The sequence below is a fragment of the Drosophila serrata genome, unplaced genomic scaffold (genome assembly GCF_035046125.1).
Source record: "Drosophila serrata isolate PLE 108 unplaced genomic scaffold, ASM3504612v1 contig_276, whole genome shotgun sequence".
NCBI classification, from domain to species: Eukaryota; Metazoa; Arthropoda; class Insecta; order Diptera; family Drosophilidae; genus Drosophila; species Drosophila serrata.
The window spans coordinates 10,206,632-10,221,392 of record NW_028257174.1 but is presented as its reverse complement, the minus strand read 5'-3'; the positions used below and the strand labels follow the sequence as shown (position 1 = coordinate 10,221,392).

At 46.9% G+C, this 14,761-nt stretch overlaps 5 protein-coding genes across 8 annotated transcripts; 2 read left to right on the top strand and 3 right to left on the bottom strand.

The window, feature by feature from the left end:
- Positions 1 to 281: 281 nt before the first annotated feature.
- On the bottom strand, positions 282 to 3,863 carry fs(1)Yb (female sterile (1) Yb). Of its 2 annotated transcripts, XM_086836440.1 has the most exons (6): positions 3,734 to 3,863; positions 3,295 to 3,646; positions 2,982 to 3,204; positions 1,180 to 2,888; positions 798 to 1,106; positions 282 to 743 (listed from the first exon to the last, which is right to left on the bottom strand). In XM_086836440.1, the coding sequence occupies exons 1-6, from the start codon at positions 3,745 to 3,747 to the stop codon at positions 423 to 425; spliced, it is 2,928 nt and encodes a 975-aa protein (XP_086692566.1). In that variant the 5' UTR covers positions 3,748 to 3,863; the 3' UTR covers positions 282 to 422. The 2 variants fall into 2 exon arrangements, with proteins under 2 accessions (XP_086692566.1, XP_020805324.2); XM_020949665.2 differs by having other exon boundaries at positions 1,180 to 3,204.
- A 499-nt stretch (positions 3,864 to 4,362) lies between these two features.
- Positions 4,363 to 7,123, top strand: LOC110181820 (activating signal cointegrator 1 complex subunit 2). The gene is made up of 5 exons (XM_020949716.2): positions 4,363 to 4,693; positions 4,750 to 4,910; positions 4,971 to 5,591; positions 5,650 to 5,928; positions 5,985 to 7,123. Exons 1-5 carry the CDS (start codon positions 4,565 to 4,567, stop codon positions 7,042 to 7,044), a joined length of 2,250 nt encoding a protein of 749 aa, XP_020805375.2. The 5' UTR covers positions 4,363 to 4,564; the 3' UTR covers positions 7,045 to 7,123.
- A 166-nt stretch (positions 7,124 to 7,289) lies between these two features.
- LOC110181821 (uncharacterized) lies at positions 7,290 to 10,541 on the bottom strand. 3 transcript variants are annotated; one of them, XM_020949717.2, is made up of 6 exons: positions 10,353 to 10,541; positions 9,901 to 10,294; positions 9,630 to 9,731; positions 8,278 to 9,009; positions 7,882 to 8,224; positions 7,290 to 7,824 (listed from the first exon to the last, which is right to left on the bottom strand). In XM_020949717.2, exons 1-6 carry the CDS (start codon positions 10,431 to 10,433, stop codon positions 7,482 to 7,484), a joined length of 1,995 nt encoding a protein of 664 aa, XP_020805376.1. In that variant the 5' UTR covers positions 10,434 to 10,541; the 3' UTR covers positions 7,290 to 7,481. The 3 variants fall into 3 exon arrangements, with proteins under 3 accessions (XP_020805376.1, XP_020805377.1, XP_020805378.1); XM_020949718.2 differs by lacking the exon at positions 9,630 to 9,731; XM_020949719.2 differs by lacking the exons at positions 9,630 to 9,731; positions 9,901 to 10,294; positions 10,353 to 10,541 and adding an exon at positions 9,227 to 9,367.
- Positions 10,542 to 10,931: 390 nt separating this feature from the next.
- On the top strand, positions 10,932 to 13,274 carry Pp4-19C (protein phosphatase 19C). Its single transcript, XM_020949864.2, has 3 exons — positions 10,932 to 11,082; positions 11,327 to 12,227; positions 12,343 to 13,274. The coding sequence occupies exons 2-3, from the start codon at positions 11,434 to 11,436 to the stop codon at positions 12,470 to 12,472; spliced, it is 924 nt and encodes a 307-aa protein (XP_020805523.1). The 5' UTR covers positions 10,932 to 11,082; positions 11,327 to 11,433; the 3' UTR covers positions 12,473 to 13,274.
- A 152-nt stretch (positions 13,275 to 13,426) lies between these two features.
- On the bottom strand, positions 13,427 to 14,220 carry Obp19d (Odorant-binding protein 19d). The gene is made up of 4 exons (XM_020949865.2): positions 14,042 to 14,220; positions 13,897 to 13,985; positions 13,699 to 13,835; positions 13,427 to 13,629 (listed from the first exon to the last, which is right to left on the bottom strand). Exons 1-4 carry the CDS (start codon positions 14,187 to 14,189, stop codon positions 13,551 to 13,553), a joined length of 453 nt encoding a protein of 150 aa, XP_020805524.1. The 5' UTR covers positions 14,190 to 14,220; the 3' UTR covers positions 13,427 to 13,550.
- Between the last annotated feature and the right edge of the window lie 541 nt (positions 14,221 to 14,761).

The following is a 14,761-nucleotide window of genomic DNA, read 5'->3' as shown; positions in this document are numbered from 1 at the left end:
GGTTATAAGTTCAGCTTAATATCGATAACTTGCGAAGCTATTTCAAATATTGATCGAGGAGGAAGCGCGTAAAGTTTATCGTTTATAAGCGACAAGGAAATATATATTTAAACAGACATATTACAATTAACTGAAAAGTTTACAAAGTTTATTTAAATGATCAAGAAAAAAAGGTTATTGTCATTACAAATCTCTGAGAGCTACATTAAAAGAGAAAGTAATGCAATTTAGGTAAGCGAAATAATAAATAGTTAGATATTGATCTAACACCATGTCGAAGAAATAAAAACACTTGTAAACAAGCCTTAAAAATATGGATTTCAGGACTCGAAGATATCTAGAAATGATTTGCTTTACTTAACAAACTAAAGCAAAGCATAATGATTGAAGAATGCAGAGATAAAAGTCAAAATATAAGAATATTACGAATCTTTTGGGGTAGGTTTGGACTCATCCACAATATTCATAAGCTTCTCCATAGACATGGCCTCCTCGCGGACGCGGAATCGATCCAGAAGAAAACTTCGCAGATCCTGTCCCTTGTCATCGACCACAGTCTCCACGAAGATGGTTCGCGACAGGACAAATTTTACGCGGGCAGAGAAGATACGCTTGTGCTGTTCCTGTAGGCGGCTAAAGAAACAGCAGCGCACCACATCACGCATATCCTTGGTCCAGATCCGATCTATGGTATTCGGCTCGATGCCAATTAGACGCACTTCCATTGCCTGGTAGGGCTTGTTCTGGAACGGAAGTGTTTAATGGAAGCTTGGATTTGAATTTCTATGAAATCTTACCTGGTGACGCTCTTCGCATATGAAAATCTGGCTGGGTTTGTAAGTGAGGACTTCGATTCCTGTGTCCAGCAGCCGTACTGTTATCTTGTTAATGTCCGTTCCGGTGATGACAACTCTCTCATACCGCTTCAGATTCCGCACGATAACAATCTCCCCAACCTTTGGTTTTGTGTGCTGGCGCCGGTTCTGCTCTAGCTCGTAGTACACATGAATTTCGTGGCATAGCTGGGTCATCGGTGTATTAAGGAAAGCTATCTTCGTGGGATATAGTTCATTCAGACGGACCGCAATATGGGCTGGGCTGTTGCACTAGAAAAATTTAGTTAGAACTACATTTAAATCTGTGTTTAGAGAGTGTTTTATCCGATATATATGTACTTACAGTCAGCACTTGGAAGCGAAAATCTCCCTCGGTGGGGTAGTTAGCTGGCGGCTGTACCTCCTCCTTCCACATCACGTGCCGATAACGACACGACCAGCGGAAACAATTCCCATAGGTGGCTATTTGCTCGCACAGAGAAAGTTTCGCCAGCTCCGAGCTTGGTTTATCCTTCATCTGGCGATTTTCCGCCAGGACCCGCAGGCAGTGATCGGGACGGGGAAGTTGGTGCCATATCATGAAGTCGGCCAGAAGCCAGATGCGTTCGAAGTTGTTCCGCTGCAGCAGTACCACGGATTTGCCTGGACCTTCCACAGATGATACGTAATTACTATAAAACATTGAAAACCGAAATTTGAACCTCATCCAGCTGATGGCGGGGGTGTAGTGGATGATTTGATCAATAGGACCGCACTTCATCTTATTCACCATATCATCCGTGATCAAGAGAACGAAGGCCAGCCTCTTCTGTCTCCACTGGCTGATCATCAATAGACCACTGTCGGAGTATATGCCCTGCGCTTGGATGCCTGCCTTCGTCAGCTTATATTTGAGATCTAGCACTTCTTCCTTGGTTTGGCACATGACAACGATTCGGTCCTCGTTAAGACTCCGGTTTTGGAGCATCTGAACCACAGCACGGCTCTCCTCGCCCGGTGTAATCACGTTTACTTCTAGGCTTGCTCTGCCATAGATAGTGGCCTCAAGGGGGTCCTTAAAGACGATAAGAACATCGGGCACAAGTGGCAGCAGGCTCTTTCGCATTAGTGTTTCCGGCCAGAGGCGTGTGGTGATAAACAGTTGGCACCCTTTAGCGCCAAAGTTCAAAAACTGTATGATCCAGTCGACCATTTTCGCTGTAGTATCCGGCAAATGGCGCATCATGTCGGAGAGGTTGTCCAGGACCAGACACTTGACCGAGTTCGCATCGAAAATAGGTGTCTCTCTGGTATGCAATTTTTTCAGCAAGACCAGCATTTCCGGTGTGGTGACAAGGATACCCACGGAACGGCTCAGTCTATCAGCCACCTCTTGAACATTTCCCTTTTCCCACAGGGTGACGACCTGTTCAAAACAAATACAACCCGCAGTGGTCAGCGGGTCCAAAAGCTTAATGATCCAATGCAAAATTTGGTTTCCCTGCTGCTTATTAAGGGAAACCACAATGCTGGTGGGCCCATACGCCTTTTTGGAGCAAAGGAGCATCTGCTCATAGGTTCGTTGGCACAGGCTGGGCAGGAAGCACCAGGTTTTGCCGATCCTCTCAGGTCCCACAGCGACTAGGGATTTTCCACACGACACATGTGGCCAGGCGTATCTTTGAATGCCCCGAGCCTGGCGATCTCTCATATCCCCCATCATTGCCGTCATGGTATCCCGAATTGAAGGATTCAAGTCCACCACGCCACTTATATCATAACAAGGAACGATCACATCACGACTCCAGACCAGAACGCCAAATTGTGCCTGGGTCATTCCATCCCTCTCCGAAGCTATTTCAGCAGCTGTTGGGGATCTTTTGTCTTTGATGGAATCCTCAGGAGGGGAGGCTTTACCAAGTCTGCTGCTCGCCTCTGAAATCAATTCCATTTGGCGTTGAATGCTTTCAGCATGCTCGAAATGAACTGATTGAGTTTCTGGTGGAGTTTCCCATCCTTCAATTTCAGATTCTTGTGGCACCATAGCCGACACATCTTTTGGCCATCTATTCTCTGGATTAAGGGCACGAGTACCATGAGCAATATCAGAAGTCTCCTGTTCCAGTCTTTTGTTAAATAGTTTAACCACCAACTTTGGAGTCTTACCATTTTCCTTTTCCGGCTCAGATTGCAGGCTCCGAATTTCCTCTTCGGGGTCATCCAAGATAAAGGCCAACATTTCTGCATTAATTTTCGATTTAGTCAGAATGCTCAAACGGTCCTTGAATTTCTCGACAGGCGGCAGCGCAGTATGTATGACAAAATTAACGGGGACCCCCTCGAGCACCATTAAATTGTCGTCGCAGGCAATTAAAACATGTTGAATGTACTGAAAAAAAGAGGGATTGGGAAATTATTAAAAATTGGCATTCGTCAGGAAAAGATTTCAATTGAATAATCTTTAAAACTGGCTACTTACGCGCTGCGCCCACAGGGGAACTATATGGTGGACAGTAATATGGTCCGTTTCCAACAGCATTGTGTTTATTTTACGCTTGCCCAGCTCCGATTCCACATGATGAACCTCCGCTTTCTGCTGACAAATGACTAAAGTGCTGCACGTGCGCATATCTTTGGCTTTAATTGTGGCCACCATAAAGTCGAGGAGAGCTTCGGGAGACCTCGGGCTAGAAAAGGTGATTGGGACCCTAAAGGCCTCAAACTGAAAGCTGGACATCTCGGTTTCATTAGCCGATGAGAATTGTTTGCAGTTTTTTGTCAAATCATCGCTTTTAGGCGACTTCTCGCCAGTTTTCTTTTCCGGAAGGGCACTTGAAAAATAAACAAAGTTGTGTTTTTGGTGGGGGCGACAGAAAAGCAACGTAAGCAATAAATAAATAATAAACAGGAACTCTTACCCGCTGCGAAGCATCTTGAAGCCTCTAAAGAACAATTGAAAAGAACTAAGGGGGAACAAAATGACGCTCCAGAATTTTCAAAATTGTTGATGGTGTGTTTTATATTGGCACGGGTATCGCTATATTATCGATAACACAAACTGAGAAATAGAAGCTGGTTTTCAAAAAAATCAGCCGCCAAAAAAATAATTTGTTTTATTGTTTGAATTTTACTATTTTTTATTTTGTATAAAAAAAAGCTCACGTCGGAAAGACGATATTTGCAGATTGCAGCAATTGGATTAAAATTTGCTCTCTAGTTTTGTTTCAATATATTATTTAGACTCAATTAAGGTTCTGAATATTATAACATTTGGGAAAGCTTCTCTTCTTTGGTAATAATACGCTTTTAAGAATATGTCAAGGTTTTTTTATTTTTAATTACATTCAGGCGATTTCCTATACGACTGTATTACTGGATATACTGGACCCAAAGAAGTCAGAGACTGAATTGTTGAACAACGTCTAAACAATCGCAAAAATCCAAGAAAACTAAGTTAATAGAGTTTAAATATCCTAATTAATTGAATTCTTGTTTCAGATGAAACAACTTGCAAATAGGAGTCGCTGAACGACTGAAAATATCGTATAAGCTAAGTTTGTATGGGAACAGTTGTTTCCGGTTGCCGATATTTTCAGTTATTAATTTTGGTCACATTGCATTGCTAAATTTAATGTATTTTAACAATTCGCATGAAATTCAACAAATTCTACACGTTTCGTAAGAATAGTTACTACTATTGGCCGAAATAAGCATTGTAAATTGTTGTTGTTAAGTTAAGAGGCGGCGACATGCTGGACAACGACACCAGTAACAACAACAACAACAACAACGGCGGTAATCCACAAAACCTGCCGCTCGGCGACCTGAAGTTTTCGCTTTCTGGGCAGGATGGTGTCCGGAAATATGTGCCAGCACTGGTACGTGGTGTGAGTAACGATGTCTGGAGTAAAATATTACAGTTCGCTGTTCGCAGGACGAGCACTGGGTGCGCCGAGAGAAGCCCTTTGGCAGCTATATTTGCCTGATGAGTTCGTATGGCCGGCTGAAATCTGGAGCCGCTTTGGAAGAGTGGACCTTTGCGGCGAACAACTGTCGGCAGGACATGGAGTTCCTGCTAGGCTTAAGTCAGCACGAGTGAGTATGGGGATATCCGCTGGCATGGCTGGTTCCATTAATTGCGCCTGCTTCCTCCAGATTCTGGTCGTATATGGTTTACGATGAGTCGGCCATGGCTGCCGTTGTGACATTCCTGCAGCGCTCCAATCCCTACTACAGACAGTCAGAGCCCAGCGAGGCGGATAGCCAGGAGAGGGCAAGGGAGTTGCAATCGGCCAATGAACTTTACGGCCAGCTTCTCGATCTTGTCGTGCGTCTGGTGCTGCGCCTCTCCACATCCAAGGAGTCGGACTCGGAGTGGATCAGCCCGCAGCAGCACAGTAGCCTGTTGTACAGCAACTACCTAATTTCGGTGCCAATGATCTTTGATCTGATAATTGCCGTTGGCGATGCGGAGCCCTCGAATATGGAGCTGCTGCGCCAGATCGTTGGAAATGTGCTGCGTCTGCAGCCGGAGTACAGAAAGGACCTGAAGGAGGCGCTCCTCTTCTACGAAAGCGCCTTCCTTAGTATGCAGATTCAAGTGGAGAACGAGGGCTGTGAGGGCGCCGGCGGTGGCGCTCCATTAGATGCTGACCTGGAGACGCCCTACGACGATGTCGTGCTCTTTGCATTGGACTGTGCCTACACGCTGCGCATGCTGCTTCTTCTTTGCCCGGAGCTGGTGGAGGTCATTGAACAACTGCGACTGGTTCAAAGGTGTGTGTTAAAAGTTCTTATATGTTCTTTAACCCTGGCATCGCCTCTTTTTTTTCAGCATTGCCAACTTTTATGATCTGACGGTGCCGATGCTATACAAGAACATCTACATTGTCAATCCTCTAGCCAATTCTCTTCGCTGGCTCAACGAGACTCGCCAGCAGTTCCTCTTCGACGTCCGTCGTGTGATCACAGTTCAATTGGCGGAGGGACGCGGCCAGCAACTGGTAGAACTGCTTCAGGAGTGCCTCTCGGCCCAGGCCTTTGTGGTAGACTACCAGCGGCAGTTTCCCCTGGAACATGACATGGACCTTCTACTGCAAAGGTGCCCGAATATGTAAGATATCCTTATCCAGGAAGTGATCATTTTCTGAAAAAGCATTTCAATTTCAGAAAAAACTACAAGGTCGACTTTGTGATATCCGGCTATCAAAAGGCTCTGAGTAGTTGTCCTAGCGGAATCATGGCCGATGATATGGCCAGCAATCTGGATTCCGAGCTGGACGACGACGACGAAGACGAGGAGAACTCCTCGCCCATTTCCACACTGGCCTCGCCGAATGCAAATGGAGCAACGCGGGACCTCGATTTGGAGGTGGCCGCCGTGCTGGACGTGCTGCCCGATCTAGGTATTGGTTTCATCCGTAGCCTGCTTACACGCTACGACAATAGCGAGCAGGCTATCGCCGCCATTCTGGACGACAATCTGCCGCCTGATTTGGCGCAAATGGACCGACAGAAGGAGTATATTCCGCCCGATCCGCAAGACAAGCTCCAGCGTCAGACGGGCGTCCGTCACTACAATGTCCACGATGGCGACCGCTATGATGTGCTGACGCGCGATCAGCCCGAGTGCGTAATAAAGCAGGGCAAGGGCCTGCCGGGAGCTCCGCGCAACGCGGAGCAGTTGCTGGACGACAAGCGGGATCTGGTGCAGCTGAAGCAGCGTTATCAGGAGTACGCCTTGGTGGAAGAGACTCCGCTGGAGAACGGTGAATATGATGACGAGTACGACGATAGCTACGAGGCTCTGAACGAAGGTCAAGCACCGCCGATTAGCCTCCTCCGGTCTAAGCTCCAAGCAACGGCTTCCAATTCCGCCTATGAGGCACAGGACCAGGAGGACGACGATGATGAGGGCGAGAGCAGTGTCAGCGGCTCAGACGCAGAGCCTACGAAACGCAACGCAGCTGACTTCTGCGAGAATCCCGAGGTGACACGGGCCCGTTACCAGCAACGTCAGCTGGCAAAATACGGTCATAGGAGTAGTGGCGGAGGCGGTGGGGGTGGACAACAGGCTGGCAGCTCCGTACTGGGCGCACCCAAGGGACAGGGACAATCCCAACAGACACAGCGCAATCGTGGACAAAAGGAGGCTCACAAATCCTCGCGTGCTAATCACAATCGGAAGGCTGGAGCGGCCTTTAAGCGAAGCAAGGGTATGATGGGATAACAAGCAAATCCAGCTGAAAGCTTAATAAAATAAATGTATTTATACGTAGAAAATGTGTACATACACTTTTTAAAATTAAGCACACTTCATTCATTTCGGGAAGGGATGTCTCAGATGGAGTAATAATATTATAACGCCAATCGATTTCTACGCTATAATTTTGGGATTTTATATGAATCTTATTCTTTATATCTTTGTCCATGCGCGACCTGTATAAACAGGAATTTGGTTGGATTATGCTAATATTTGATTGTCGAACACAAATCTTCACAGTTTATTTCACATTGGTAGTTTCTCCTTTCTTCGAAAGCAAGAACTTAATTAAAAAAAAAAATATATATATATTAAGATATATGCAAGACAAACGAAAAGTTTAAATAAAAAAGAAAGAGAATAAGAATAGTAAGGTAATCGAGTTTGGATTAATCACAGACCGTCTACAACTTAATCTTCAGATACTGTTGGTTCAGGCATCGCATCTTGGTGCTGTGCGAGGTGCCCCCCTCCTGATCAGTCAGCTGCTGGTATTTATCGAAAATAAAATTCTTGAACTCAGTCATTGTCGTGTCCGGGCGGATGCAGTCGTAAAGGCAGTCAGCGCTCCACGGTTCTGCGACCACCTCGAACTGGCAGTAGTGACAGCGCAGCATATCCTTGTCCATACCGAAGTCCATGAGGCCGTAGGACCCGCGACCGCACATGGAGCACACGTACTTAAAGCGGGCGTCGCAGACATCAATTAACGTTAGCTCAGTCAGCTGCTGATTTGCCTGGTAGGCCCTGCAAAATTAAGATGCATTAGCGATCTAGAATTTTGATTGATCAATAAAATCTCACCACTGGCGACAGGCCTGGCCATGTCCAGTCTCGCGGTTAAAAACAAAGGCGGCGGCATGACACATTTCGTGGAGAAGGGGTTTGATCAGCATGCGCGAATGATTGATATTCTGCCACAAGAGAAAGCGGGCCGACCGCTGGCCGGACGAGTCAATGGTCATTTCGCAGCGACAAGGTTTTCCCAGACTGCGTTGCCACACTATGTCTGGCTGCAGGGCGCAGTGGAATATGGCGTGGTTAAACATGTTGAACAGATTCTTCGCCAACGCCTGCTTGCAGCTCTCGAAGTCTCTTTTGCGATAGGGCAGCGCCTGAGGATGGCACAGTTTGAGCGATGATACGGCTGCAATTGAAATTTAAACATAAAGAACGCATAAAAGTGAAGTCTTATCTCACGGTTAAGCGAATCTACGAAGCTGTAGAGTTGAGGATCCTGCTCCAGGCAGGCGATGCAGCTCTTGTGCCGTCGACAGTTGTTTGCCCGAAACTTCTCGCTTGGCAGGTCTGTTAAATCGATCGGCTCCTGGATGTAGTCCGGCGTCTCGGTCTCTATTGTGAAGGCATTGCCCAACAGCATCGTATCGTTCAGCATCTTATGATGCGATGCATTCAATCTCGTTGGCGTTGGCTTAGGCGACGGTGGAACCTGCGGTGGCCCGGAATTGACCGGTTGTGCTGGCGCCGAGGTAATTTGAAGAAAACTGCGCGAAGGTGCCACCTCTTTTTGGGGCGGATCATCCGGCTGCAGGTGGTCCTCGGGATTGTACAGTTTGCGACGACGCGGTATCAGGCCCAGGAACTTGTGAATCTTGGTTTTCAGATCGTCATCGTCGTCCAGAACTAAATTTTCTAATGGTTCATGCATAATGGTGGCCACTGAAGGCTCTAGGTCCAAGTAGATTAGTGTACCCTCCATCTGCGAGGAGCTGCCAGTGCTGGAGTTGGTTCGGCTACTTCCGTGACTGGAGCGGCGTCGCTTGGGACTCGACCAATTCGGCTCCTCTGTTTCGTCATCCTCCGGCTGTGATGACGAGTAGTCAAATTTCTTGTCCAGGCGCATTCGCACCGCACGACCGCTGCGTGTGACAACCTTGGGACTGGACGATAAGGCTGTCATTTCTTCCATAACTAAACATAAACATAAACATAAACAGGTTATTATATCAATAAATTTACAATTGATTGGATTTAAACAGGCCATCTACGGCAAAATTTGTTAGACGAACATGTTGTCAAAATTAAATTAAATTTCACCACCAACTAGTACTAACATCTATCGCAAACATCGTTTTCTCAACATTTTTCAAGGAGTAAACATGTCAGTGGACACCGGGAGAGTAATTACCTTTATTTGAATTTAGACTCAATTTGCAGCCAAAGTATGAAGTCCTGCAAAAATTTCTTGACGTTTTAAATTCACCTTCACGTCTTTAGAGATTTTTTCACAATAATGTTCGTGACAGTATTGACATCGGTTGTCAAACATTTTGAAACGAACACAATGAAGATAATTTATGTTTTTCCCGAACACAAAATGTGGATCCGAACCCCATCACCAACGACGAAAATTTCGTCGAACACAACATGATCGTTTAACAAAATCTATCTTGGATGGCCTGCTTTATACAAAACACTTAATTATGTTAGATCTATTGAAGAACATTCAAATGGTTATGATATCGAGGGGTTTTTGCTCTTTTTAATATGCGAGCCTAGCAGAACATATGGTTTCCAAACTCCCAACTCACTTTTCTTGGCCGGAATGTTTTTGCCCAGAGAAAACGGCGATGTGCGCTTTAATCCCTGCCTTGACGCCTCCGAGCCGGCACCACCGATGGCATCGAGCTTACCTATTTAAGGTTTCGGACAGATTACTCTAAATTTGTAGGATTAACCGAGTTTGTTTCATTAACACCAAGGGTATTCGTTGCTATTACATTAAATTTAAGCCCAATATGCCAAAAACCTTATAGGCTGTAACCAGTGATTCGAAACCGGAGGAGCCTTCTCCCAACTTACGTTTTTTAGTTTCGCTGTTGTCGTCGCTGAGGGAATAAGTCGAGCGCTTTAACGCAGACTTCGACGACATCGATGACCTCGCAGTATTCATGTCGACGGCACTGGTGGTAGTACCAGGACCTATGGCAACAACGGGGTCAGAAAGCGGTGAAGTTAATCCGGCGGACCCAGCGTGTTCATCCGCCGCCTCGCTTTCGGTCTCCTCGATGGTGATGGCCAAGTTGTCGTTGCTGTCTTCCCCGCAGACGCTGTATATCAAGTCACCCGGATCTATGAAACTGATCTCGGGCGACGCATCAGAGTCCACGACAATAATACTGCTGATGTCTCCCGCGTCGTCACAACTGTCGTTCGGGGCGCTTTGGGGCATTTTGCACGGATCTTCTTGATGTGCCTGAAGTGGAACCAGTTGCAGGTAGGTGTGCGGCAATTGATCATAAATGGCAACTCACCACTAAGCACTCTGTGTCGCTGAGCTGCATGTCTCCGAAGACGTCGGTTAGGCTTCTATCCTTGCCCTTGTTGGTTGTCATTTTTGGGTTTATATTTTATAACTTTTAATGTTGTGAGTGCGGCATCATTCAACAGTAAACGAACCCAGTGTTATAAAACGACAAGCCTACATCGGTGTTGGTTAACACCACAGTTCAGCGGGAAAAATTAAAAGCAAAAGCCTGCGAAATATGTAACGACTTTGAAAATCTATATTTTAGAAATATTTTCAAAGGAATATTATTTGAAAAGCTTAAAAAAACATAACTATGTCAAGATACCAATAATTAAAATGGAAAATTGTTTGTGCTTGTTCTTATTAACTTAGAGAATCTGCGTACTAAATCTAACACTTTAAATATTAAAATGTTGTTCATTTTACGGTCTTTTAATGAAGTAAACCCTTTTAAAATTTTTGAAAAATTTGATTTAAAATAAGAAGCAAAAAATTTGCATTCTGAATAGAGCTTACAGGAGCAGTCCCGACATAAGGGGAATTCCATCGATATCAATTAAGGCATCGGTGTTGGAAAACTTCCACAAATATCGATAGAATCTATAGTGTTCCGATGTTTTGCAGCTCCACTCTACTGACAGAGGTTTAACGTTAATCTTTTTTTTCAACAAAGTGCGTGAGAACGACAATCAAGCCGCCAAAGGATTGCCGAAAAAGCACCGCCAAAGCGTTGAGTGAGTAGCTGATGTCGCGAAACAGACCACCGGACAAGTAGAATGGCGGATAACGGCCAGTCAGCCAGCCGCGCGCGGTAAAAAGGCTAACGACAAGCCACTCACCCGCGCACACGCAGACGCACACACACAGACGCACGCATGCATGCAGGGCGCTTGCAGAAACCGAAACACAAACACAAACAATTACAGCGAACCAAAACTCATTGCCATTTTCTCTCTTGGTTTCTTCCCTCCGCATCAGCCCGGTGAGCGCCCCCAACGAACGACGCCTGTGTCTTCGGTCCCGTCTCCGTTCCCGCTTTCCCGCTCCCGACTCGCCAACACCGCTGTCACCACCTCCGTCTTAAGATGTCGGACTACAGCGACCTGGACCGCCAGATCGAGCAGCTGAAGCGCTGTGAGATCATCAAGGAGAACGAGGTAAAGGCTCTCTGCGCCAAGGCACGCGAGATACTGGTGGAGGAGGGCAACGTGCAGCGTGTAGACTCGCCGGTAACAGTCTGCGGTGATATCCACGGCCAGTTCTACGATCTGAAGGAACTGTTCAAGGTGGGCGGCGACGTACCCGAGAAGAACTATCTGTTCATGGGCGACTTTGTGGACCGCGGCTACTACAGTGTGGAGACATTCCTGCTGCTGCTGGCGCTGAAGGTGCGCTACCCGGACCGCATTACGCTGATCCGCGGTAATCACGAGTCTCGCCAGATCACGCAGGTGTACGGTTTCTATGACGAGTGTCTGCGCAAGTATGGCTCCACGGCCGTGTGGCGCTACTGCACAGAAATCTTTGACTACCTCAGCCTGTCAGCCATCATCGATGGCAAGATATTCTGCGTGCACGGCGGTCTGTCGCCGTCTATCCAGTACCTGGACCAGATTCGCAGTATCGATCGCAAGCAGGAAGTGCCGCACGACGGACCCATGTGCGACCTGTTATGGAGCGATCCGGAGGACCAGACCGGCTGGGGCGTCTCTCCGCGCGGCGCCGGCTATCTGTTCGGCTCCGACGTTGTCTCCCAGTTCAATCGTACCAATGAAATCGATATGATATGCCGCGCACACCAGCTGGTTATGGAAGGCTTTAAATGGCATTTCAACGAAACCGTCCTGACAGTCTGGTCTGCGCCCAACTACTGCTATCGGTATGTCGCCCTTTCTGCCTCTCGAGTTCCTCTCTCTCTCTATTATTGTTTTTAACTATCTGTTAGCTTTAGATAAATAAAATAAATAAATATATATACAAATTTTTCTTTGCAGTTGCGGCAATGTGGCTGCCATCTTGGAACTGAACGAGTACCTGCATCGCGACTTTGTCATCTTCGAAGCGGCTCCGCAGGAGAGTCGAGGCATACCCTCTAAGAAGCCCCAAGCTGACTACTTCCTCTAAGACGAGCGACCGCCCACCCGCGCTCCGGGCACACCTCGCTGTTGAGACGGGTCAGCGGGAGGCACCGTTCACTGGTCCATTGTTGGCTGCCACAAATCATCAAGGAAAAATGAAACTGCCTGCCTGCCTAAGCAAACGCAAACGCGACCAGCAACTGCAAATGCAGAAAATTATTTACATAATGACATCAAGTAAGCTAGAATAGCGAACCGGAGCCTCATATACATGGACCTCATCCGTGCGCGCATGTAGGTCCAAATTTCGGGCGATTCCGTATACTTTTTTCCCCCTTTATTCACATTTACACCCCTAATACCTTACTATACGTCAATGTTTCTCATGATTATCGTGCGTTTTACCCCTGACAGTCACTTATTTGTTTAGAGACCATCATGAAATGTGTTGTCGCAAGCTACGCATTAATATAATAAAATAATTCGTAGGATTAACCCATCCCCGCCCCGGTCGGGCGAATTCGCCTGGACAAGGCGACCCGCAAGCGGTCCCTTCTCCATGCGAATTCCCCCGATATCGGGCCACATTCTATACGTTTAGACATAGCTTTAAGTCAGTAACTAACTAAATTTAACTTGCTAAGAGGCACACTGCATGAAGTAGGCAGAGCTCCCCCAGCGAGGACGTAGGAGCCACCTTCGCTTGGGGCTAGCCTATGTGTCGAAAGTGGGTGTGTAGAAATTCGTAGAGCCTAAGAAAATGTAATTTACGACCCAGATTGGGATATTATATACAAGTAACTATATATATATATATTAAAATAAAGAGTCTAAGGATGTATCACGAAGTTCAGTCAACTCTTTCTGTATAGTAGCTGTAGATATGCCAAGATCCCATACCAGGAGGTTGCCGGGGTTAGTTACCTTCATAAGCTTAGCTTTCTCAGCGATCAAAAGACCGACTATGCTTTGTCCATTAGTAATCCATTACGATCATCTCTTGCAGTTGCTCAGGTTTATCAGTTTCTTAAAAACTAGTCATAGTTTACATATGAAAAAAAATACGTAGGCTTATATTTCAGCGGTTCTGTAACGGGTCGCAGGTCGGTTTTTGTCCATGTTGCTTAGTGCTCCTGAAGCTCTAGGCCGTGCTCCTTCATCTGCTCATAGATGCAGCCCTCATAGGTCACGGCTGCCTCGCAACTGCAAACGATAACAGAAACGGTGAACATTGAGAGACACGCGAAATAAACGACAGAGGACACTACTTACTGATCCTCGGGGACCTCAAGAGCCTCGCACTTTTCCACCACCTCGGCGGGAGCATCCTCCTTCTCCGCATCGTGCTTGCTTATGGCCTTTACCATCTCGATAGCGTGCTCTTTGCTCAGCTTTCCGTCCTCAGTCATCTGTAAACGAAAGGAGATAGTGAGCTCGTACTCCTTCCCCAGTTGAAGCAGTGGCACTTACAATCTGGAACTTCTTCATCACGCAGGCGCGCAGGCACTTGGCCTCGTGCCTCTCGGGCTCATCGTGCTTCATCATCTCCTCTACATCCTCTGTAATGAATTTTTAATTAGTGATTGGTGATTAATGATCAGGCGAGATTACTTACCATCAGTGGCTCCCGTTTCCGCCTTGCATTCGTTGGCCAGCTCCGTGGCATGGTCCTTGGTCATTTCCTCGTGCGGCTTGGCAGAGCCGGCTCTCAGGCACATAAGCACCAGCACCAGCAGAGCAGTTAGGTTAACCAGACGCGACATTTCCAAGCAGCGTTCGAACTTCGATTTGGATGCGAAATGCTGGCATCCACCACGTTATATAGGTGGAGCCAAGGCAAGCCAAGTCCCGTGATTGATTCGGCAGATCCATCTACGATCTCGAGATCTCCGGTACATTGCGTCTCAAGCAGCTCCCGCAATTACTCGCCATTATCGGCTGGGAAAGTGGCTGAACTACATGGGCAGCACATGACACTCTAATGCTCTGGACGAGATCCGCCGGAGATGCCCCTGGCTGGGTATCGTGTGAACAACTGACACTTGACTCCGTGAGGAAGAGAGACGGTGGGAGATGGGAGATGACCCACCGATCACCAATTACCGACTTAATTGGTGACTGGCATGAAATCTGAATTGGAATGGGAAATGGAAATGAAAATGCAAAATCTTTTCCATATGCAATTAAATCGATCAACGGCTCCCGGTATGCGGGGTTTGCGGTGTGAGATGAGTGATTTGCCAGCAATTATCAATGTGTTCCCAGCCCATTTGATCCACTTGGAGGGTTGCTCTCGGACAGCCAACGAGGCGAACTGACCGTTTAGCCCGTAAAA